At 41.5% G+C, this 19,965-nt stretch overlaps 2 protein-coding genes across 2 annotated transcripts in view; both read left to right on the top strand.

Moving 5' to 3' along the window:
- The window catches only part of LOC111216539 (unconventional myosin-XV-like), a 42,830-nt gene extending 29,207 nt beyond the window's left edge, over positions 1 to 13,623 (top strand). The window contains exons 47-75 of the mRNA XM_022738067.1: positions 247 to 328; positions 438 to 533; positions 751 to 772; positions 1,085 to 1,178; positions 1,312 to 1,429; positions 2,282 to 2,397; positions 2,490 to 2,549; positions 2,779 to 2,854; positions 2,977 to 3,092; positions 3,215 to 3,333; positions 3,650 to 3,791; positions 4,126 to 4,237; positions 4,346 to 4,420; positions 6,300 to 6,505; positions 6,622 to 6,740; positions 7,433 to 7,502; positions 7,611 to 7,683; positions 7,887 to 7,960; positions 8,077 to 8,159; positions 8,271 to 8,401; positions 8,503 to 8,597; positions 9,539 to 9,616; positions 9,712 to 9,808; positions 10,705 to 10,865; positions 10,962 to 11,095; positions 11,500 to 11,633; positions 12,534 to 12,667; positions 12,814 to 12,954; positions 13,068 to 13,623. Coding sequence (XP_022593788.1) covers positions 247 to 328; positions 438 to 533; positions 751 to 772; positions 1,085 to 1,178; positions 1,312 to 1,429; positions 2,282 to 2,397; positions 2,490 to 2,549; positions 2,779 to 2,854; positions 2,977 to 3,092; positions 3,215 to 3,333; positions 3,650 to 3,791; positions 4,126 to 4,237; positions 4,346 to 4,420; positions 6,300 to 6,505; positions 6,622 to 6,740; positions 7,433 to 7,502; positions 7,611 to 7,683; positions 7,887 to 7,960; positions 8,077 to 8,159; positions 8,271 to 8,401; positions 8,503 to 8,597; positions 9,539 to 9,616; positions 9,712 to 9,808; positions 10,705 to 10,865; positions 10,962 to 11,095; positions 11,500 to 11,633; positions 12,534 to 12,667; positions 12,814 to 12,954; positions 13,068 to 13,169 — 3,060 coding nt within the window. The 3' untranslated portion in view covers positions 13,170 to 13,623. The remainder of the gene's footprint in view (positions 1 to 246; positions 329 to 437; positions 534 to 750; positions 773 to 1,084; positions 1,179 to 1,311; positions 1,430 to 2,281; positions 2,398 to 2,489; positions 2,550 to 2,778; positions 2,855 to 2,976; positions 3,093 to 3,214; positions 3,334 to 3,649; positions 3,792 to 4,125; positions 4,238 to 4,345; positions 4,421 to 6,299; positions 6,506 to 6,621; positions 6,741 to 7,432; positions 7,503 to 7,610; positions 7,684 to 7,886; positions 7,961 to 8,076; positions 8,160 to 8,270; positions 8,402 to 8,502; positions 8,598 to 9,538; positions 9,617 to 9,711; positions 9,809 to 10,704; positions 10,866 to 10,961; positions 11,096 to 11,499; positions 11,634 to 12,533; positions 12,668 to 12,813; positions 12,955 to 13,067) is intronic.
- A 1,042-nt stretch (positions 13,624 to 14,665) lies between these two features.
- alkbh5 (alkB homolog 5, RNA demethylase) lies at positions 14,666 to 18,586 on the top strand. The gene is made up of 4 exons (XM_022738347.1): positions 14,666 to 16,033; positions 16,167 to 16,247; positions 16,345 to 16,467; positions 17,607 to 18,586. Exons 1-4 carry the CDS (start codon positions 15,315 to 15,317, stop codon positions 17,764 to 17,766), a joined length of 1,083 nt encoding a protein of 360 aa, XP_022594068.1. The 5' UTR covers positions 14,666 to 15,314; the 3' UTR covers positions 17,767 to 18,586.
- The last annotated feature ends 1,379 nt before the right edge of the window (positions 18,587 to 19,965 follow it).

The raw sequence follows: 19,965 nt of genomic DNA, 5'->3' as shown, positions 1-19,965 counted from the left end.
TGCAGTTCACTGCAACATGAATGAATCAATCCTCGCACCAAGGATGCCGACAAAATACAAATCATCATGCTGAACTGCAGATTATCACTTCCTCATATTTCTTTCCGTATGTCTGTTCTCTCTGTAACAAATGAAATGTGCTGAGTGTGTTCACCCCTTTCCCTTGCTCTGACATTAACCTTGTTGAAAGAGACAAAATTTAATATCTGGAGAAACCTTGTGTGAAAAACGCTGTGACTTTTTCAGGTTCAGTCGGGTAAGGACAGCGTACCTCGGAGGAAGGCTCCAGGCGTCCCCATCGACAAGGACAAACCAGCCAGGAAGTTTGGTAAGAAGCAGAGAGAGAGCAAGAAACAGAAAGTGCCTTAAACGTAAACTCATATTTAAGAGAAAGCATAATTTGTTATTGCATGTGTTATTTTGTGTGTGTGTTTTAGCCCCAGTGGCGACGTCTCCGCCGCCCCCTGCTGGAGAGGTGGTGAAGTACTCAGCTCGGTCTTCAGAACACATCGTCCCCAGCCAAGACATTCAAGGTAGCTGAATTTAAAAGCATAAAATGATGAAGTCATGATCTATGAAATTGCTTTATACTGAATGATGGTCACGTAGTTGATAAACTTATTTGCTTTCAGCAGACACATTAGTTGGTATCTATGGATTTAAAACAGTGAGAGAGAAGATGATGCTTATATAATTTATTATATTTTAAAGAAATCATCAAAAGATACAACTCACCACCTCCACCACCAGATCCACTGCCACCTGGCAAGAGGTGAGATCTCACGCATGCATGCACACACACACACACACACACACACAGATGAGGAGTTAGCGCAGTAGATTTTTGCCTGTAAATACAGCACAGCAGTTGATGCTATCTTCAGTCACAGACTTAGCTGTACACACGACGATAACAAACCACCTACAGATACTGTCTGTGGTGTCATTGCTCGCAGTGAGCACACAGCACCAGAATGATTTTATTTACACACAAACAACACAAACACACAGGTTCGACATTTGTATTTGGAAAATCCTTCAGAATGTGCAATGTGCAGTGTTGACACTGACTGCATGTATTTAGGAGACCGGAGGGGAAGTTTAAGAAGAAGCAAACCCCTCGTGATGAAGCTTTACAGATCCTCAAACCCCAGATGGACAACCCTCCTGCTCCACAGGTAAACACATGCACACACACACACACACACACACACACACACACACACACACACACAGAAAAATGCTCAAACACACTGTCAAATATTTTTGTATAACAGTGACAGTTGAGTAACAGCTGTTGTGTCTGTCCAGCCCAAACGTCCTGTTACCCCCTCACCTTCTGCGTCTGCGATGAAAGAGGTGGGAGTCAAACCCACCAAGAGTATGAAGACAAGAGCGCCTGATCGTCCTCTCCCCAAACCCCCCCCAGGTACACACACATGCACTCCAAGTACACAGTTCACTCATCCACATATTCCAATGCAGATTCGGCTATATCACTTTGCTGTGTTAAAGGCATCCTGTGGAGGAAGGCTTAACAATTAATCGAAATATTATCAAAATCTCAATATGGCCAAATGCAATACCCAAATCACAGGAGCTGCATTTTTTTTTTTTGTGATAAAGGTTACAGAGACGCCCCAGCCTACTAATCATATTATCCACATGTAAAGGAACAAGCTTGTTGGATACAAGCCCAGACAAAAAGTCACATCATCATCATTTTTATATTTTTCCAGTGAAAATGAAATGCAGAAATGATAATTCCAACTGAAGTCATGAGTCATATCACAATATTTTTTTGCATATTGTTCAGCCGCACTGTAGAGCTTTCACAAGGCCAGTGTATGTACAATGAACAGCCTAAAAAATGATGCTGACTGCGTGTCCCACCTCATAATGAGCTTGAAACGCCGTTTTAACCGTTTCAAACCTTCTTCTTTTTTCTTGTCATTATCAAAAAACAAAACCAATCATATACAATTATGAGCTGTGTGTCACGGCCACTGCTGCTGCTCCAACTCACGACTGAGTTGCCAGGCTGCATCAACAAACGTGTTTTTAGAACACCTGCATGCACCTGTACCTTTGCCTCACGTCCGTCTCCTCCCAGAGGGAAGCAGGAGTGCACATACATCGAGAAAAGCAGTGAGAAGCCATCAAACTGTCCCAGAGCAAGACACCAAGTGAACATGTAGCATGCTCAGTTAATACAATCTCAATAAGCGTGTTGCGTAGAAAAAGACTGAAACTACAGTGTAATCTGATGCGTTTGATGCAGTTTCTCGAGAGCTCCCAGTGGAGACAGAGACCATCCAGACACAGCTTCATCAGAGCGCCAACGAAGAGCACTACACCTACACCAACGTCTCCTGGAGACTGTACCTCAGGAAGGAGGTGTGTACATACAGAAATGCACAACCACACAACTTTCAAATTGTTTTCTATTGTGAGTTGTTTTTTGTTTTTTTTTGTTTTGTTTTTTACAGGTTTTCTATCCCAAAGACAGCTTCAACAATCCTGTGGTGCTGGACCTCATTTTCAAACAAGTAACTTCAAATAAAGTTGAATTAATGGATAAGGATAAGGATGAATTTGTCCATATCCATGCTATCTTTTTTAATTAAATACATTTCTTAAATCATTGAATTTTTATATGTTTCACAAATTGTGCCCCATATTTTAGATTTTTCTGACAACAGAAAAAATCATAGAAAGATCAAACTAAATTATTTCTAACATCACCTCTCCTCTCCTCTTCTCTGTTCCCTCCCACAGATAGTGAATGACACTCTGTCAGAGGCGTGCGTTCGCATCACCCGGGATGAAAGGCAGAAAATGAAAGCTCTTTTCGGTAGTCTGTCTGTTCTTCCTGGAGACATGTTTTTTTTTCCTTTCTTTCTTTTTGCACTGTATGCTCTTATCCAAACACATCTCCTTGACATTCATGAGCTCATGTGTCTGTGTGAATGGCAGCGAAACATGGAGTTGAACAGAATATGGATCCAGTGGAGGAGCATGTGAAGAAAACTGTTGTGACCGCCGCCAGGGAAACCTGGGAAATATACTTCTCCCGGCTCTTCCCTGCCTCGGTGAGGGAGGGAGATCTTTAGAGGAACATAATTACTGAGTGTGTTACTTTCATTTTTATTAATCCTCTCTATGTTTACATGTGTCTATGTGTGTGTGTGTGTGTGTGTGTGTGTGTGTGCAGGGTAGTGTGGGAACAGGTGTGCAGGTGCTATCAGTGTCGCACAGCGGGATTAAGCTGTTGAAGACGGTGAAAAGCAGCGCTGCAGCTCCAGACTACTTCAGAGTCCGACGACCGTACACGTATGTGATGTTTTTTTTTTTTACATTTTTGTTGTTTGGATTACTATATACAGTAGTTGTGTCATATCAGTTGTTGTGACTGATCAGGTGAGTTTTCATTCACACATTTGCACATTGCAGTACATTTTTAATAAGGTTAATTATTGTTTTCTACTATTGCTGTTGGTGATGTGCTTTTATTTCATATCATACATATTACATTACCTTTAGGACTGTTATGACTTGTCATTTAAAGACTGTGATTGTTATAAATCCCACATTGTTAACTGTTAATGTGAATGTATATATGTGTGTGTGTCGCACTGTGTTTTTTCAGCTATGCAGATATCTTGTTTGTAACCATCCCGTCTGAGAACATGCTGGAGTTCAATCTGACCAATGAGAAGCTGATCCTTTTTTCAGCCAAGGCACCACAAGTCAAACACCTCATAGACACCTTCATCAGTGAGATCAAACGGGTACAGCACGCACACACACACACACACACTTTCCCTGTCCACAATTATGAAAACTTAAAGTTTAAAGAGGAAATTAACTCTAAAGTTAATTTGCTACACACACATCTACACACATCACTTCCAGTCCAATTTGAGGAAAAGAAAATAAAAGAAGGAAAAACTCCCCCAACGTTCTGTTGAGTTGAGTTTGAGAGAGAGTTTTTGGTGATACAGGAAATCAGCAGGCTTCGCGGAAAGTGTGAAAATGCAAAACCTACAAACACTTTAGATAAAACCTCATGTAACAGTGTGGCCGTTATGTATTTGTGCATTTCTTCTTCTTTCTTCCTCTCAGGACTCAAACTATGTGATTGCTGAACGTAACTTTGTCACAGACGACCACTCGATGCTCAATTTCCATAAAGGCGACATCATCAGGCTGCAGGTTATGGACGGGCTGGAGAAAGGTGACACACTGTACATGTAGTGGACATCCTGTTATCTCATGAGTGAATCTTTGATCTAAGTGTGTGTGTGTGTGTGTGTGTGTGTTTTGTCCTGTGTGTCTCCTCCAGGTTACAGCTACGGCTGTGTGGTGAGGAAGAAGGTGGTGTTTTTGGAGGAGCTGAAGAGAGACACTCAAGACTTTGGTGAGTGACCTGATTTAAAATCAGATCAGTCATCATCATGTTTCTTGCATGTGGTAACCAGGTGTTAGCATCACAGCCGAGGCCCTAAAATAAACAAGGTAACAATTCAAGCTGACAGCTTTGAGAGATTTACTAACCTGGACTGGGTCTGTGTACCCTGGAGGTATGGTAGTATTTTACGTCAAGGAGAAATAGGTGCGGTGATGTTGACATTGCCTGCGGCGCTCTTTAAATACAATATTGTATCAGAAAATTATTTTCCTGATGGAAGAGGGCGATGCAATTTGAAAAATATTGATTCATGTCACTTCTTGAGGACATGAAAGATGAAAAAGTGTCACAGATGAGGAGAAGTCACGTCAAACACATACTGGATAAGACAGAGACTCCGATGAAAATGCACCTGCATACATATTTGTAATTTGTTGTGTTATTTTTTTCTTTCAAGTCTGAAATTTGGACTCTGAATATAATGCCTATAACTGAACCTTATGCTTGGGTTGTCTGAATTTTGATCCATGCTCCATCATACGAGCTGATGAGATCTGTGATCATCTTTGATTGGATAAAAATGTTTTCCTGTATGAATCTTGATGGTATTCAGTGTGAATGTAAGATCTGAGAAGCATACGACATGGAATTTTACATCAAGTATTTGTGAAAAAAAAAAAAATCAAAGGATGCGTGAATAATAACAGTATATCAAATTTTGAGAACTCCCCTCCCATCTTGGGACAAACAGCTGGTTCCCACTATTTAAGGCACTTCAATCCAGTGAGGCGCAGCGCACCAAGCTTTAACCACAGCACTGACACATTATCACCTCATTAAGTTTGTATGGCATCATGTCGGCAAACAGTGGCCAATTTACACATTCAACAGACACAGAGAATTATTGGCATCAATTTGGAGTCATGGTTTTCTGCCTCATCTAATCAGTCCTTTACTTTTAGCTCTGTTTTGGCCCGACCAGCTCTGAGCTGTAGCTGCGAAATGCTCCACTGTGTTCACTGCTGTTTGGTGCTGGGCATGTAGTTCATAGTGGATTACCAGGTGCTAGTCTGTTGCAGGCTAGAAATGAGGTTGATGACAGTGAACCAAAACAGTAACAGCTCACTGTTTTGGTTTTCCAAAACAGTGAGCATAAAAGATGCTAAAACACTGCGTAGACCTGAGGGGAACTGCAGAGCCGGGTGATGAATTCACTGTGGATTCAGGGGGAGATTAGGCATGTAGAGGTTGTAGCTAATTAGGGTTACCCTTCAGGGAATTAAAGTAAGTCAATACGATGTCCTCACAAGTGACAGAAATAACCATGGGTATAGTATCTATGATTAAACCAGAGGCTGCATTATGTGGCAGGTCATCAGTATAGCTGTAGAGGAGAGTTAGGTCTTGTTAATGAGAAAGACAAGCGTGACGATAACAATCTGACTTTAAATGAAGGGCTGACCTGCTCTGAGAGACGGGGCTGATAGTGATCAGGACCTAAAGTGTTTTTTTAACCTTTATTTATTCAGTGTAGTTTCACTGAGAGGCAGCCTTCCTTTTACAAGAATGCCCTGATCACATTCACATACACACATTCACACCTGGAAGCTGCCCAGTACAGCGACAGTCCGACCTGCTGGCCACGGAGCAGCTCCACTGGTAATCAATTGGGGGTTAAGGGTCTTGCTCAAGGGCACCACAGTGGTGTTGATGAGGGTTGGATAAGTGCTGCTCTTTCACTTTCCCCACCCAGATTTAATCCTGCCAGTGCAGATATCGACCCGCTGACCTTCCAACCAGGTGTATGTGTGTGTTTGTATACCTGCATGTTGTAATCCCTCTGCTCTGTGTGTGTGTGTGTGTGTGTGTGTGTGTGTGTGTGTGTCAGGCTGGAAGTTTGGCGCCGTGTTCGGCCGCTCCGGTGCGTTCCCGGCTGAGTGCGTCCATCCTGTCGCTCCTCCTGACTTCCTGTCGCTGCCACTGGACCGTAAGTCGGAGCCTCGAGGAGGAGCGGGACAGTTTGCTGTGTCATCAGCCGTGGCTGTTGCCGTGGCGTCCACCATGGCTGCACATGAGATAGATCAAACGATTGAGGTACACAGGCACAGACACACATACACACACACACACACATGCAGATGTTTTTTTGTCTGTCAGTCAAACTTAACAGAGCGTCAGGTTGTTTTTCACTGTCAACCTTTGCCTTTCAGAAAGTTTCTCTTGATGGCTTTGCTGACGGAGATCTGGATGAGAGGGCCCTGCAGGACAGTAAATATGACATGTTGGAGTTTGCCAAGAAGTTTTTCAGACAGGCACCAAGCGGGAAGGGGTGAGACAATAAACAGGAGACAGTGATGAAATACATTTATGCCACTTTATACTCAAGGGTGAAATATTTTACTTTTCATTCCACTACATTTACTTAACAGCTTTGGTCAATAGTTATTTTGCAGATCAAAATTTTACATACAAAACATATCAGTAGATTATAAAATATGACATACCTTTACAATATAGATTAAACTTCCCAACACTGTATAAAGTAGTTAAAATCATCTCCAGCACAACCAACCTCAACTGAAGCTCATGTCAATCAGGAGAGACTTTTATTGCCATGTGCAAAACAAGAGAAGAAAAGTGATATGAGAGTCTTTGGCGATTAGACCCCATTGTGATGTCATCATATTTGAAAAGGGGGTTAGGCTGTGCGAAGTATAGGAGACCTGGATGTGATGTGGAGTGCACTCGAACTGGTACTGGATATGAAGACTGGAGGTGGATGGGGTGGAGGAAGGCTGCAACAATATGCACTCAAATTACAGCTGAGATTGTGGCAATATCTGATTGGTTACCGAAAACACCCGAAGTCAACTGATTACAAGAAGTGTGGTGAGAGAGCGAGAGAGCGACAGTGTTTTTATAGTGTGGCATCACTTCTTTTATTTAAGTATATTATTTCAATTCTTTTTCCAACACTGTAGAAATCTAAAAGCTTCACTTTGTGACTGATTTTGTTATTAGAGATTCCCTGAAGAGCAAAAGCAAGAGCAGAGACTCCAGGGAGCCCACTGAGATGATCAAGTTCTCCAAGGTGACTTTCGTGTTGGTCTAACTTAAAGCATCTTAACACTCTATCTTCTCACAGCTCCAGGTGCTTTTTGGGCCTATTAAGTTGTTGATATGATTTTCTCCATGTCAGACCCCGTTGACCGAGTCTCTGATAGAGTTCACCGATCCAGCCATGAACCGTGTGGCAGCTGATCTCTTCCTGTGTAAGTTCTCACCTTCTCTCCTCGTTGTATTACAACGCTCTTGTTACATCTGGGCTCCGATTCATCCTCTGTTAAAATGAGATGATTATGTATCAGATTGTAAGTGCTGTGAGGGAAACTAGAATCTTATCTACAAAGTCTGCTAATTAAAAAGAAACATTAGTGTTGACTGCTGTGTGTGTCTGGATGTGTATTTTGTGTAGTGGCGATGCGTTTCATGGGCGACTCGCCGCTGCGGGGACTGACAGAACAGGAAGTGGTCAGCACTTTCCTCAAGGTAAGTACACACACAGTTATTTTGTAGGCTATTTTCTCTTTGACAGTTGTCTAATGTGTGTGTGTATGTGTGTGTTTGTGTTTGTTTGTGTTTGTGTGTGTTTGTCCTCTTCTCAGCTCATAGGAGAGTTCACCTTGATGAGGGATGAGGCTTACTGCCAACTCCTCAAACAGCTTACAGCTAACACCAGCTCCAAACCGTAAGTCTACTTGCCACAAACATACACACTACAAACACACAACACGTCCCTTTGCTTCTCTCTCTCTCCTCTGAGCCTGCGAGTGTGTCTGTGATCTCTTCTTTCACACAGCGATAGTTGCCAACGAGGCTGGAGGCTACTGTACATCCTGACTGCGTACCATCGCAGCTCTGAAGTCCTCAAACCCTTCCTACTCAAATATCTGCAGCAGGCCTCTCGCAGCGCTGGGGCACAGTATCAGGGTAAAAAACACACACAAACACACACATTATCACAGAGTGTAAATGTGCTGTGCACATTACCAAAGCAGCTAGCATGTGATGTTTTTCTTTGAATGTGTCAGGCATAGCTAAAGCATGCGAGCAGAACCTGAAGAAGACGTTCCAGTATGGTGGCCGCGTCGTTCCACCCAACAGCATGGAGCTGAAGGCCATGATGGTCAGTGCACTGGTGGAGGAAGAATTCAGATCCTTTACTTAAATCAAACTAGTAATATCCACAGTGTAAAGATAAAGGTCCTGCCTTCATTCAAGTAAAGGAGCAGAAGTGTCATGAGATGTAAAGGCACCCATTATGCTGAATAGCCACATTCAGGGTATTGAATATTATGTATATTATGTTGTTATTATTATTATTATTAATGTAAGCAGCAAATAAATGCTGTAGCTGATCAAATTGAAGCTCATTTTTAAGGATAAGGCTGACGATATTCCCTTTTTTCTCTTATTGCCAACAAATCCCATGAATAGACCGAAACCAACAATAAATTAATTCTACTAACAAGTATTGTCTGCGCATCCAAAGCCTGATTTAGCTTATTCCTCTGTGCCACAGAGCTTCATTGTTGCCCAAAAACCATTAAAAACACATCAATGAGTCACAGTGTTGCAGAGAATATGCACGGGGTGACATGTTCTTTCATTGTGATCAGCCACCCAACCGCTGCAGCCTGGAAATAGTCTGCAATAAATGCGCTGTGTGCTCCTTTAGTGTCCAGCTGCTTAAGGAAATGAAAAAAATATTTCTATTTAGGAAGCAGACGGCTCGGGGCTGAGGACCACAGACAGAGCAGGGAAGTGGAACTCTTTATTGATTTTGTTCTTTTTGTAGGATTTGTTGACAATAAGAAAACCATAGTATATCTCCATTCTTATCATTGAACTACTTTACATAACACAAGTCTATAATAATGAATCATATTTACTAGCAGAATCTCAAGTTATCTCAAAGTTTTACAGTAGCTGCACTTAGATTATTAAGACTTAGTTATTTTACACCACTGTGTATGTAGGTTTTGGAGTGTTAAGCTGCCGTAATACAACATTCCCAGTGTATGTACAATCTATATATCACATGAGTGTGTGTCTGTACCTCCTCAGGCGGGACGAAGCTCAAAACGTCAGCTGTTTCTCTTTCCTGGAGGCATCGAACGTCACGTGAAAATCAAGACATGCTCTGTAGGTGTTCACTTGCTGTTCCCCAGTAAAGTTATCTATGATGAGAACTGGGTCCTCATAGACATGTGTGTTCATACTGTTGTTGTGTTTTTCAGGTCGCCCTGGAGGTGATTGAGGAGCTGTGCTATGAGATGGGTTTACACAGACTGGAGGCCATGGAAGAATATGCCATATTTTTAGTCACCAACAGAGGTGTGCCTACACACATCTAGTTCTGCCTCTCTGTCACACACACACACACACACACACACACACACACACACACACACACACACACACACACGATTAATGAAGTGAGTCAACTCTTCTTCTTGCCAGTGAAGCAGCTCCACTAACGGATCACATCAGACTGTTGAATGGTTTCTAGCTGTGGGCCAAAGTCACTCATGTTCATGAGTCCTGATAGTGCTGACAAAATAATGAGAGATTTCTGATAGATACCACAACACTGAGTCTCTGCCAATAAAAATTACCACAACACACATTTACCTCTTTATTATCTACTGATGTATAATAGTAAATAACAATAATAATAATGAGACATGATGCACACATTTTCAAATACTTACATCCCATAAGTGAATAAATGAAGGAACCTGCTTGTGCCTCCTCATTTCTTCCAACTAAGTTTGTAGCTCCATCTTTTTTAATTGGTGCTTGTTGCTGTTTGTTATAATCCTCTGCATGACACCTCAGCTTGTTCTGCTTTATCAGGCTTTCAGTGTTGAAAGCTCCAGCACTGATTTCGCTCAGATAGCACACTTTGCATTCTGTTGTTGTTTTCTTCCTCCTTTGGCATTAAATATCTCCACATGATAACAGCTGTCAGCTGCTCTTGCATCTATGCTATTCAGAAACACAGCAGGTTGCACAACATGTGATTATACAAATATTAACATGATTTTTCAGGGTTTGTATGTCAGTAGTTTGTATTGGGCTGTCACTTTTTCTGGAGTATGTGTCAGATACTGACCCTGAGCATTGGACTGATAATCCTGCCTAGTAACAAATATGAATTCTTGATCTGAGTACGTATCATATTCACATCTCTGTGTAATAAATAATCTTATATTTGTGTGTGTGTCCAGGTCAGAGTGTGCGTCCTCTGAACAAACACGAGTACATCCTGGATGTTGCAACAGAGGCCGAGTTAGTCGACACCAACTTCAGTTTTTGGTTCAGACGAGTCGTCTGGACTCAGCCGCTCAAGTTTGAAAATGAGCTTTGTGTCGCGATGCATTATAACCAGGTACGACAGGTTACGTTTCACACACATGCAATCTATCTGTTGTATACATGCCTGTATGTGTATTTAATATGTATGTATGTTTGTGTGTATATGCAGATCCTGCCGGACTACCGTAAAGGCCTGCTCAATGTTCTTCCACATGGAAAAGTGAGCGATCAGCAGTTTCACCAGATCACCAAACTGGCAGCTTTGCAACACAGAGCCAAAGACGTCATCTTCATCCCCAGCATGTGAGGAAAAATGGTTTAGGTGTTCTCTCTATTCAGCCTCAAAGTAGATTGTTTTAAAGTTTAGTCTCCAATTTCAGTGATCAAATGATAGAATAATATGAAATAGTCAAAGTTTTTTAAATACAAAATATTGTCATCGTTTTACTTTATTAATCAAATCATCGCTTGGGTCCTAACCCCCAATTCACCAGAAACTTTAACTTTCTCAACTGTTAAAACTCTCATGTTGTTTCTTGCTCTTACTGTTGTTATCAGTCTCTGTGTCCACCCACGCACACAGAGCCAGCAGCAGAACAGAGCAGCTCACAGAGTCCTGGAAAATTGTTTTGAGAAAAACTGGAAATCACTGAGCGAAGCAGACTTGTGTTTATCTTAGATTGTGTTCCTGTTGCCCTCTCCCCCAGACACGAATTATCGGAGTACATCGCCACGCCTCTGTTCAAAAAGCAGCCACCCCAGCAGTGGGTTACCATGGTGACGCAGCACATGCAGCAAGTACAGACCCTGAATCCGCACCAGGCCAGAGCACAGTTTCTGGGTGAGATCTCTGTTCACATTAAGAGGAAGCAACGCAGGTTAAAAAAGGGGATTCTTCATGCGGATCATCTGTATCTTCTGCACCATGAGTGGACAATATAGATAAAGTACACTGTACATGTACTTTTATATTGCAATATATATATTGTGATATGGTATATTTTCAGAAAAATAATTGAATTTCTTTGAAATTTTAGGAAAAGGATAAAAACTATAAGTTTTTTTTAGTTAGTCAAACAAAATAAATACCCAACAACTGCAGTTTATCTCATCAATGCAAAAATCATTTTAAAAAATCCAGTATTGTCCTTCTTTCTAATTTTTTAAAAAACAAACAAACAAACAAACAAAAATAACAACAAAAAGGTATTGTTCAATAACAATAACTAACTCAAAAATTCATATTAATAAGTTTCCAAGGGTATTTGATAAAACATGAAGATAAATATATTAACAACACAAACAAACAAAGGATTTAACAACATACAGCAAACTCTCTCAGCTACTGAATCAGCTATTTCCATTAAATCCAACAAGTTACTCTAAACTATAAAATTCATTTCCTTAAATTACACAGGAACACAGGTTAACAATTCTCGGAACCACACTGATGCAGAGGGACTTTCTAAAACAGTATGATAGATTTATTGGCTGCCATTGTTATTCTGTGAAATGTTTTGATACTATTGGTCAGGGATGTTGGGAAGCTCCTCAATAACCAGGAGACATTATATCCCTGTACGGGCTGAGTCGTGCTGAACTTGATGTGTAAAATTGTTGGACTGTCCCTTTAATAAAGTCAGGTTTTTTTGTCCTGTTCATGTAGTGCTTCCTGTCGCACAGTAAAAAAGTGACAATCTGTGCTGACTCTTAAATTCTGTGTATGGGTGGGTGTGCGCAGGCCTGGTCAGTGCGTTCCCCATGTTCGGATCCTCGTTCTTCTACATCCACAGCAGCAGCTCCACCACCTTCTACGCCCCCTGTATTGTTGCTGTCAATCAACATGGTCTCCACTTCCTGCACAAAAATACACACGTAAGGAGCCAGACACACACACACACACACGATCGACAGGCAATGATATGACTCAGCTCATCGTGACTGAAACATGAGCACAGAAGTAGAGTTACATAGCTGCAGTACACAGAAGTGTGTTGTAATGTTTGGACTCTGTGGCGCAGGAAACGATGGCAGTGGTCCCCCTGGTGGAGGTGCAGTCCAGCCGCACCCAGAGGCCCACTGCTGGAGCCAGTTACCCGTATGTAGACCTCAGCCTGGGGGACATGAACACACAGCGGGTCATTCAGTTGCAGCTGGAGCAGGTATTACGCAAACAACACAAACAAGGACACAGTTCAGAGGCCACATGTAACCATTTTCAGTGGAGTCGGCGTGTTTCGGTCTCTGTGCTGATGCCGGTTGTGTTTGTCCACAGGGCCTGGAGTTGTGTCGTGTCATCGCCATGCAGGTGGAAAACATGATGTCAGTGCGGGAGAAGAGGCTCACCCTGCCACCCAGTGAAATCACCATGTTATAACACATGCTCATGCTTCATTGTACGCACACACTTGTATAAACATACACACACATACATGTAGATGAAACCTGTAAAAATAGCCTACCTCTTCTTGCCTTCAGGTGTTTGTTGTGTGTAGCTCACACACATAGACATTAATATTATATGTGAATACATAAGTGTACTGTACTGCATATACTGAACAAAGTGCTACCTAGAAACCGTGAATGTTGATATTGATTTATTTTTTCTCTTCAGGTTAACACTTTGATAATTGCACTTACTCCTGTATTTTTAGTTTATTTAACATTAAATAGCTTTTATCTGTGTAGAAGCTGTTAATGGACCCTGAGGAAGCTTCACAGGCCTGTGCCTTGTCATTACAATGTTTTATAACTGACATGTTTTTTTATTTTTGTATTACTTCTGTTGACTGTAAAACTTGATGTTAGTGTAAACCATTGTTGTATTCAACCAATGTTAACGTATCAACTTGCTTATTTTGTACAAAACATTTTATCAAAATAAAATAAGCAATTTAAAGAGAGATATGAGCACTTCTACATTCAATTATTAAAATGATTAAACAATGTTAAAATCAAGTATTTGATTTTCAGCTGTATCCGTATAAAATTGCACGTATTAAATGCTTTGATAGGTATCAATAATTAAAATCAACATAGTTCATGAAATAATTATTTTAATGAACAGTGTCCCAGTTGGGTCAGCCTGTAAGTTTTTTTTTTCATTATTGATTATTTTTTCATTTAACAATCTAACTAATCGCTAAATGTATAAAATGCCAGAAATATTCAGATACAAGTGTAGATGACCTTATTTACATTTTTAATTATTATAAAATATGTATATACTATTTGCATAATTTTCTCTACACTGTAGATATTAAGTATATAAATAAAGTGCAAATGCAAATACAACAAGCACACACACACACACACACACCATGCCATATGCTGTATATACATGCTCACAAAAACATACACCTACAAACGATTTTTTTCTAATGATGAAGAGTCAATCAGACTGGAGAGACAGCAATCCTCAGCTAAGAACACACACACACACACACACACACACACACACACACAGGGTACTTTATTTACAGTTAACTGTCTATCATGTATTTATTTGTTAGTGTTTTTAATTTGTGTAAATGTATTCATTTTTTATTGTCCCGTACCTTGGCCCTTTTCATTCTGCCATGTGTTACAATATATGGTTAAAATGACAATAAAGCTTGATTTGATTTCTTATGATTACTTATTATTATTATTATTATTATTATTATTGTTATTACATATGCATAACCACAACCAGTAAAACTCGTTGGCCATTAAGTGTGAACTTTATGGAGGTAAATAAGAGGTTAGTGGGACAAAATTAGCAGTAGTCTGGCATGTCCCCTCAAGAATCCCAAACTAGGTTTTTGTGTCCTCCTATGGACGCCCAGGACACATGATAGTCCCGCCCCAAACTGGTAGGTCACCACTGAGCATGCGCAGACCTCTGGCAGGTTACACGAGTTTATTTTCAGCGATTTTGTTGGAGACGGGTCATGATGGTGTAAACTAACCGTGACCAAGCCTCGTGCCAAGATAACAATGTTTTTCCTGGACTCTTAAAACCTCAGTGGAAACGTCTCCGGTGAACCGAGGTTTGGAATTTCGCGGTGACATGTGAAATGTTGCTGCGTGGATTGTCGGTATTTCCAGGCGGCGACGGACAGACCAAGCCAGGCTAGTGTAGCTAACTAGCAGCTCGGCTAGCTCTCGTTAGCCTCTCCGCTGGCTGAGCGTGTTGTAGTGTTGACGCAGTGTTTATCGCGGCTTTGCTTGTTTGTAAGTGTCCGGTAATATCATCTACAGCCTCCTAAGTTTCACACCGGAGTGCTGTTTAAGTGCACAGACAGGGCAGCGGGGCAACTTGGCTAATGTTAGCTACTTTTGTGCGCTGTACACCGCTGTGAATGAGAGTGATTTGTCCCTTAAAATAGCACTATCCACCATCAAATAATCAGTTTGACATCCGGTCCGTTCACATTAAACCGACCCAGTTAAAACCGGTGCTGAAATGCAGCGCTGATACATGCTCTCTGTTTGCTAGGAGCTCACGTCGCACTACACCAGTCATATTGTTTTGGCTGACATGGCAGCCAGCGGATACTCTGACCTGAGGGAGAAGCTGAAATCCATGACACCACACAGAGACGAGTACAAAAATAAATACGTGGACGGGACGAGTAACGGCAGCGGGAAAGGTCGAAAGCGCAAGAATCGGGAGTCCGACGACGATGAATGTGAGTACAGCGATGACAGCGCGGAGCTCCGGGAGCAGGAGGCCCGCCGGGTGAGGAGCAGCATCCTACAGAAGAGCATCTTCACACCGGAGGAGTGCGCCCTCATCGAGGAGAAGATCGACGAGGTGGTCGCCAACGGAGAGGCTGGACTTTACCGAGAGCATACTGTAGACAGGGCACCCCTCCGTAACAAGTACTTCTTCGGGGAGGGGTACACGTATGGAGCCCAGCTGGAGAAGCGTGGACCGGGTCAGGAGAGGTTGTACCGGAAAGGAGAGGTGGACGAGATCCCGAGCTGGGTGCATGAGCTAGTGATCAAGCGGCTGGTGTCTAATGGAGTGATCCAAGAAGGGTTTGTCAACAGTGCAGTCATCAATGATTATCAGCCAGGTGGCTGCATTGTTTCACATGTTGATCCTCTGCACATCTTTGCACGACCCATTGTCTCAGTGTCCTTCTTCAGTGACAGTGCACTCTGCTTCGGCTGCCGCTTCCAGTTCAAACCAATCCGGGTGTCAGAGCCAGTGTTTGTGCTGCCTGTGAGGAGAGGCAGTGTCACAGTGCTCAGGTGATTTTGACTGTTTGCTTGCTCTCATGCACTGATTGAATTACTGTTTGTTCTGCAGCAGCTTAGGCCTGAAGTTCTTGTCATTAAGAGCTTTCTTTCTCTCTCTCTCTCTCTCTCTCTCTCTCTCACTCAGTGGCTACGCTGCAGATGACATCACCCATTGTATCCGGCCCCAAGACATCAAGGAACGGCGTGCCGTCATCATCCTTAGAAAGTGAGTCAGCATACTGTAATCCTAAAGATATGGCTGTTTTATAAAGTCTTGTACTAATCCACTTGTTTCCATTTGTGGTCCCTCCTCTGTTTGGCAGGACAAGACCTGATGCTCCTCGACTGGACTCTGACAGCCCTTTAAGCTCTTCCCCTGCAGAGAGACCCACTCCTCTGAAAGCCAAACGCTCTCATCGTAAAGCAGACCCTGATGCTGCTCACAGGTATAAATCACCACATACAGACAGTTCAGTGTGTCTGTATTCATGGGTCCAATAGAAATCTAAAGGCAAGAATCAAATGATCTACACACTGTACTGACAGCGCCCAGCAGTGTGCGGATCCTTTGTCTAATTCAGCACTTGTGGAAGGGTTTTTGGATGTGCATCCGTTACACCCTTTTTGTCCAATAAAAATATAACCATGGAAAACCTCCCTGATGTGCATAAATTGAATTAAAAGAGAACTGCGATCTGGAGAGGAACTGAGGACACTCAGACTCAGTCCAGAATAGACCTGAGGATAATTAGGCTTATCCAAAAAGTGTTCAACACAAGCAGATAGATATCCAACAAATAGAGACAGGACACCAAGACTGGTAGCAGTATGATGCGCCACTAATTAATGATGCACTTCATACTTCACACGCACTCCAAAAACACATTTTCTCCATCGATGGTTATGACTCATCACTTGGATCCACATTTGGCATTTGTCATAATGACATACAGAGCTAAAACCTGCAGAAGTAGAATGGTACACTACCTGGACCAGGTTATATATATAGTTTGGATCCAGCGAGTCGTTGGTTACCAGTCACCCTGATCCAAGTCCACATACCACAAGTCATGGTCCAGTGTGAGTCTGTCTTAAAGCTTCAGTCACAAATCCGTCCATGAAATTTGTTGCGGGAAGCAAGTTGAAAATAAAAACTCAGTGGATGGTGGGAGATCATCTTAGCAACTTACAGGATCGGAAAAAATGACATCAGACAGCTGTAAAGTAACAAAAACATGTGTGGCTGCGGTCTTTTCTGTTTTCCAAATTACCACTACCGAAGTAGTCCACGTAAAATCAACGAATGTGACGCGCAATAAATCCTCAAAGGCTTAAACCTCATTTTAAATGTTTACTGTGAAGTTAACATAACCCACTGTTCTCAACTCGGTCAAAAAACTCCGTTGCTCCCCAGACTAATTAACATTAACTGAGAGCGATTGACCATGACAACAACAGCATACGGCAAAATTTTACCTCCTGAAATAATTAACATTACCAACAACAAAATAGTGAAGCAGCGTACAGTCGCCATGTGATAAATGATGATCCAAATCTGACTTGATGTCTCTCTCCCCTCCACCAGGCCGAGGGTTCTGGAGATGGATAAAGAGGAGAACAGACATCCTTCACTCTCCCGTCATCGTCGTCACAGCGGCAGCTCAGAGAACTACTGGAGGCGTGGTCAGGACTACGACAAACACCGGGAGAGTTCAGGACGCAAAGTCAAAATGAGACGTCATTGAGCACTACTCACTCACACATGTACACATATAGATATACTCGTTCTTTTATGTATTTCAGTCTTGTAACATTCTTTGATCAGACATCATTTTCTCGCTCCAGTTTCTGTGTGGCACAAGGAGCACAGTCATCATGCCGTCTGCATTTTGATTTGAGTCTGGATCAGTTTGAGTGTATATTTGTTTTTGGCAGATGAAGCTGGAGTCTCTGCTGCACATTATAGAACCTCAAGTTACTTACTACAGTTAGAGTCTGTTGTTAAACTGTTCAGTTACCTTAAATTAAACATTTTTTGTTTCCATGTTCATAGATACTTCAAAATGGCATGTATTTTTTGTAACCAAGATGTACAGACCTTAAGAGCTAAAAGGAAGATGTACGTATGGACTTGTACAAAAGAAAACCTGAGCTGTAATCTAACTTGTTATAATGTACAATACGTTTGTATAGTCTTTGATTGGGGGAACTTTTATGCAGAATGAAACCTTTTATTTTTTTGTTGCACCTACATTTTTGATCCATATTTTACTGTGCCATCCCAGATCTTTGCTGTTTGTTCACTTCAGCCTCTCTGTTGCAATTTAAGTTGCAACAACCGGCGGATGTCCAATCATGCTTTCTGTGTTATGATTTGATTCAGCCACGTAGCTCCTCTTGGTGAAGGTCACAATATGGTGTATCAACTAAACTGATGCTGTATGGAGTGATGAAATACTCAGGCCTTGTGTTACACTCTTGTTTCAGGCTGAAGTTCCTTGACCTTATATAGTGACACACCATTGTTATTGCTGTTCTCTATTAAATCTAATTTTTCCTCATTCACATTGGGTGATATTTGGGTCAGTCAGAACTTAATTTGGGTAAAAACAACCCTGTTATGTCTTGTTTAACTTTGGTCTAAACATGTGACTAGGAAGAAATTCAATTTCCAGATGTATTTGTCCTTGTGGTTTGCTGTGTAAACACAGATAAATTTGTTTCTTGCTACCAGTCAGAGGTACTCATTAGCTGACTACTAGGTTTGTCTAGAGTCGCACATGAACAAAAATAACCTCTGTTCAGAGGAGAAATAACTTTCTAAAAACAGAGTGGTGTTCATGGTTTTCTGAAGCTCCGCTACAGTTGTGAACTTGAACATCTTAAAGTTAAAAGTAATGGTCTGCAAGAACCAAACACTGGAGTTCTTCTGACAGAGAATGGTACACTGACTTTGTGGGCAGTGGTGGCGCGTTAAGTGGTTTAATGGGTTTCAGTGGTCACATTTTTGACTCAGATGGTGCTGGCTGATTGGAATAAAGCTGAAATTGTCTCTACAGAGTTGATTTGCCATTCATTAAAGCAGTTACCCATCTACTAAGCTTGCTATTTAAGGATCAGGCACAGGAACAACACATCAGTGTTTCTTCTATTGCCGGAAGCCACAAATGTCGCTCCATCAATTGCTTATAAATGCAATGGCTTCACCTGACCAGTATAGCTTATTTAGACGGTGTGTAAGACATGACATTAAGTGGACACATTTTATAACCTGTTTTAAAAGACTAAGCAGTGTCAGGTTTGTTGTATGTTATGCTTTTAGTTCACAATTACAATATTATTTCCCATAAAGAAATGTTCAAGTTTGTTTATAAAATGTGTCCAGCTGGCCACAACCCAAGAATATATCTGCAACAAACGCAGTATAGACTGTATATTATCTCTGGTATGTTGCAGGTTTTCTGTCTGGCGTTGGGTCCCCTGGATCTCCAAATTGATCACAGATTTCACAAATCAATGGCCTCAGCTTAGAAACACTTCACTGAGTGAAAAAATGTTTTCATGTATTTTCTGACAGTTGAATTTTTTTTTTTTTTTAACAGAGACCCAAAATAAACTCTAAATATTTTGTCAAACCATTTTGAGCAGTTGCTGAACTTGCAGTACAGCAGTGTCACTCAGGTTTTCATCCACATGGACAGTTTCTACCTACAGCATTGTTCTTTCATTGATGAATTTATCTTCACTACAGCACGTTCCATCAATAAGTTTCTTGGATCGTATTATTAAATTTCCACAAGAGTGGAGAATACAGTTTGTGTTGGGATCTTTGCTATTAAATGTTCTGATATTCCCTCAGTGGTATATTAGTTTGTATATTGTGTTGTCTTTTTAAAAATATTTTCAATTGCCCAATCAAAGTCAAAGTCAAAGTCAAGTGTATA

The sequence above is a fragment of the Seriola dumerili genome, unplaced genomic scaffold, assembly GCF_002260705.1.
Source record: "Seriola dumerili isolate Sdu_G_001 unplaced genomic scaffold, Sdu_1.0 BDQW01000035.1, whole genome shotgun sequence".
NCBI lineage: Eukaryota > Metazoa > Chordata > Actinopteri > Carangiformes > Carangidae > Seriola > Seriola dumerili.
This window is presented reverse-complemented; position numbering and strand designations above follow the sequence as displayed.

Coding starts and splice junctions, on each gene's coding strand:
- alkbh5 (XM_022738347.1), top strand. CDS start 15,315: ATGGCAGCCAGCGGATACTCTGACCTGAGGGAGAAGCTGAAATCCATG. Junction 16,034..16,166: donor GGCAGTGTCACAGTGCTCAG/GTGATTTTGACT, acceptor TCTCTCACTCAG/TGGCTACGCTGCAGATGACA. Junction 16,248..16,344: donor GCCGTCATCATCCTTAGAAA/GTGAGTCAGCAT, acceptor TCTGTTTGGCAG/GACAAGACCTGATGCTCCTC.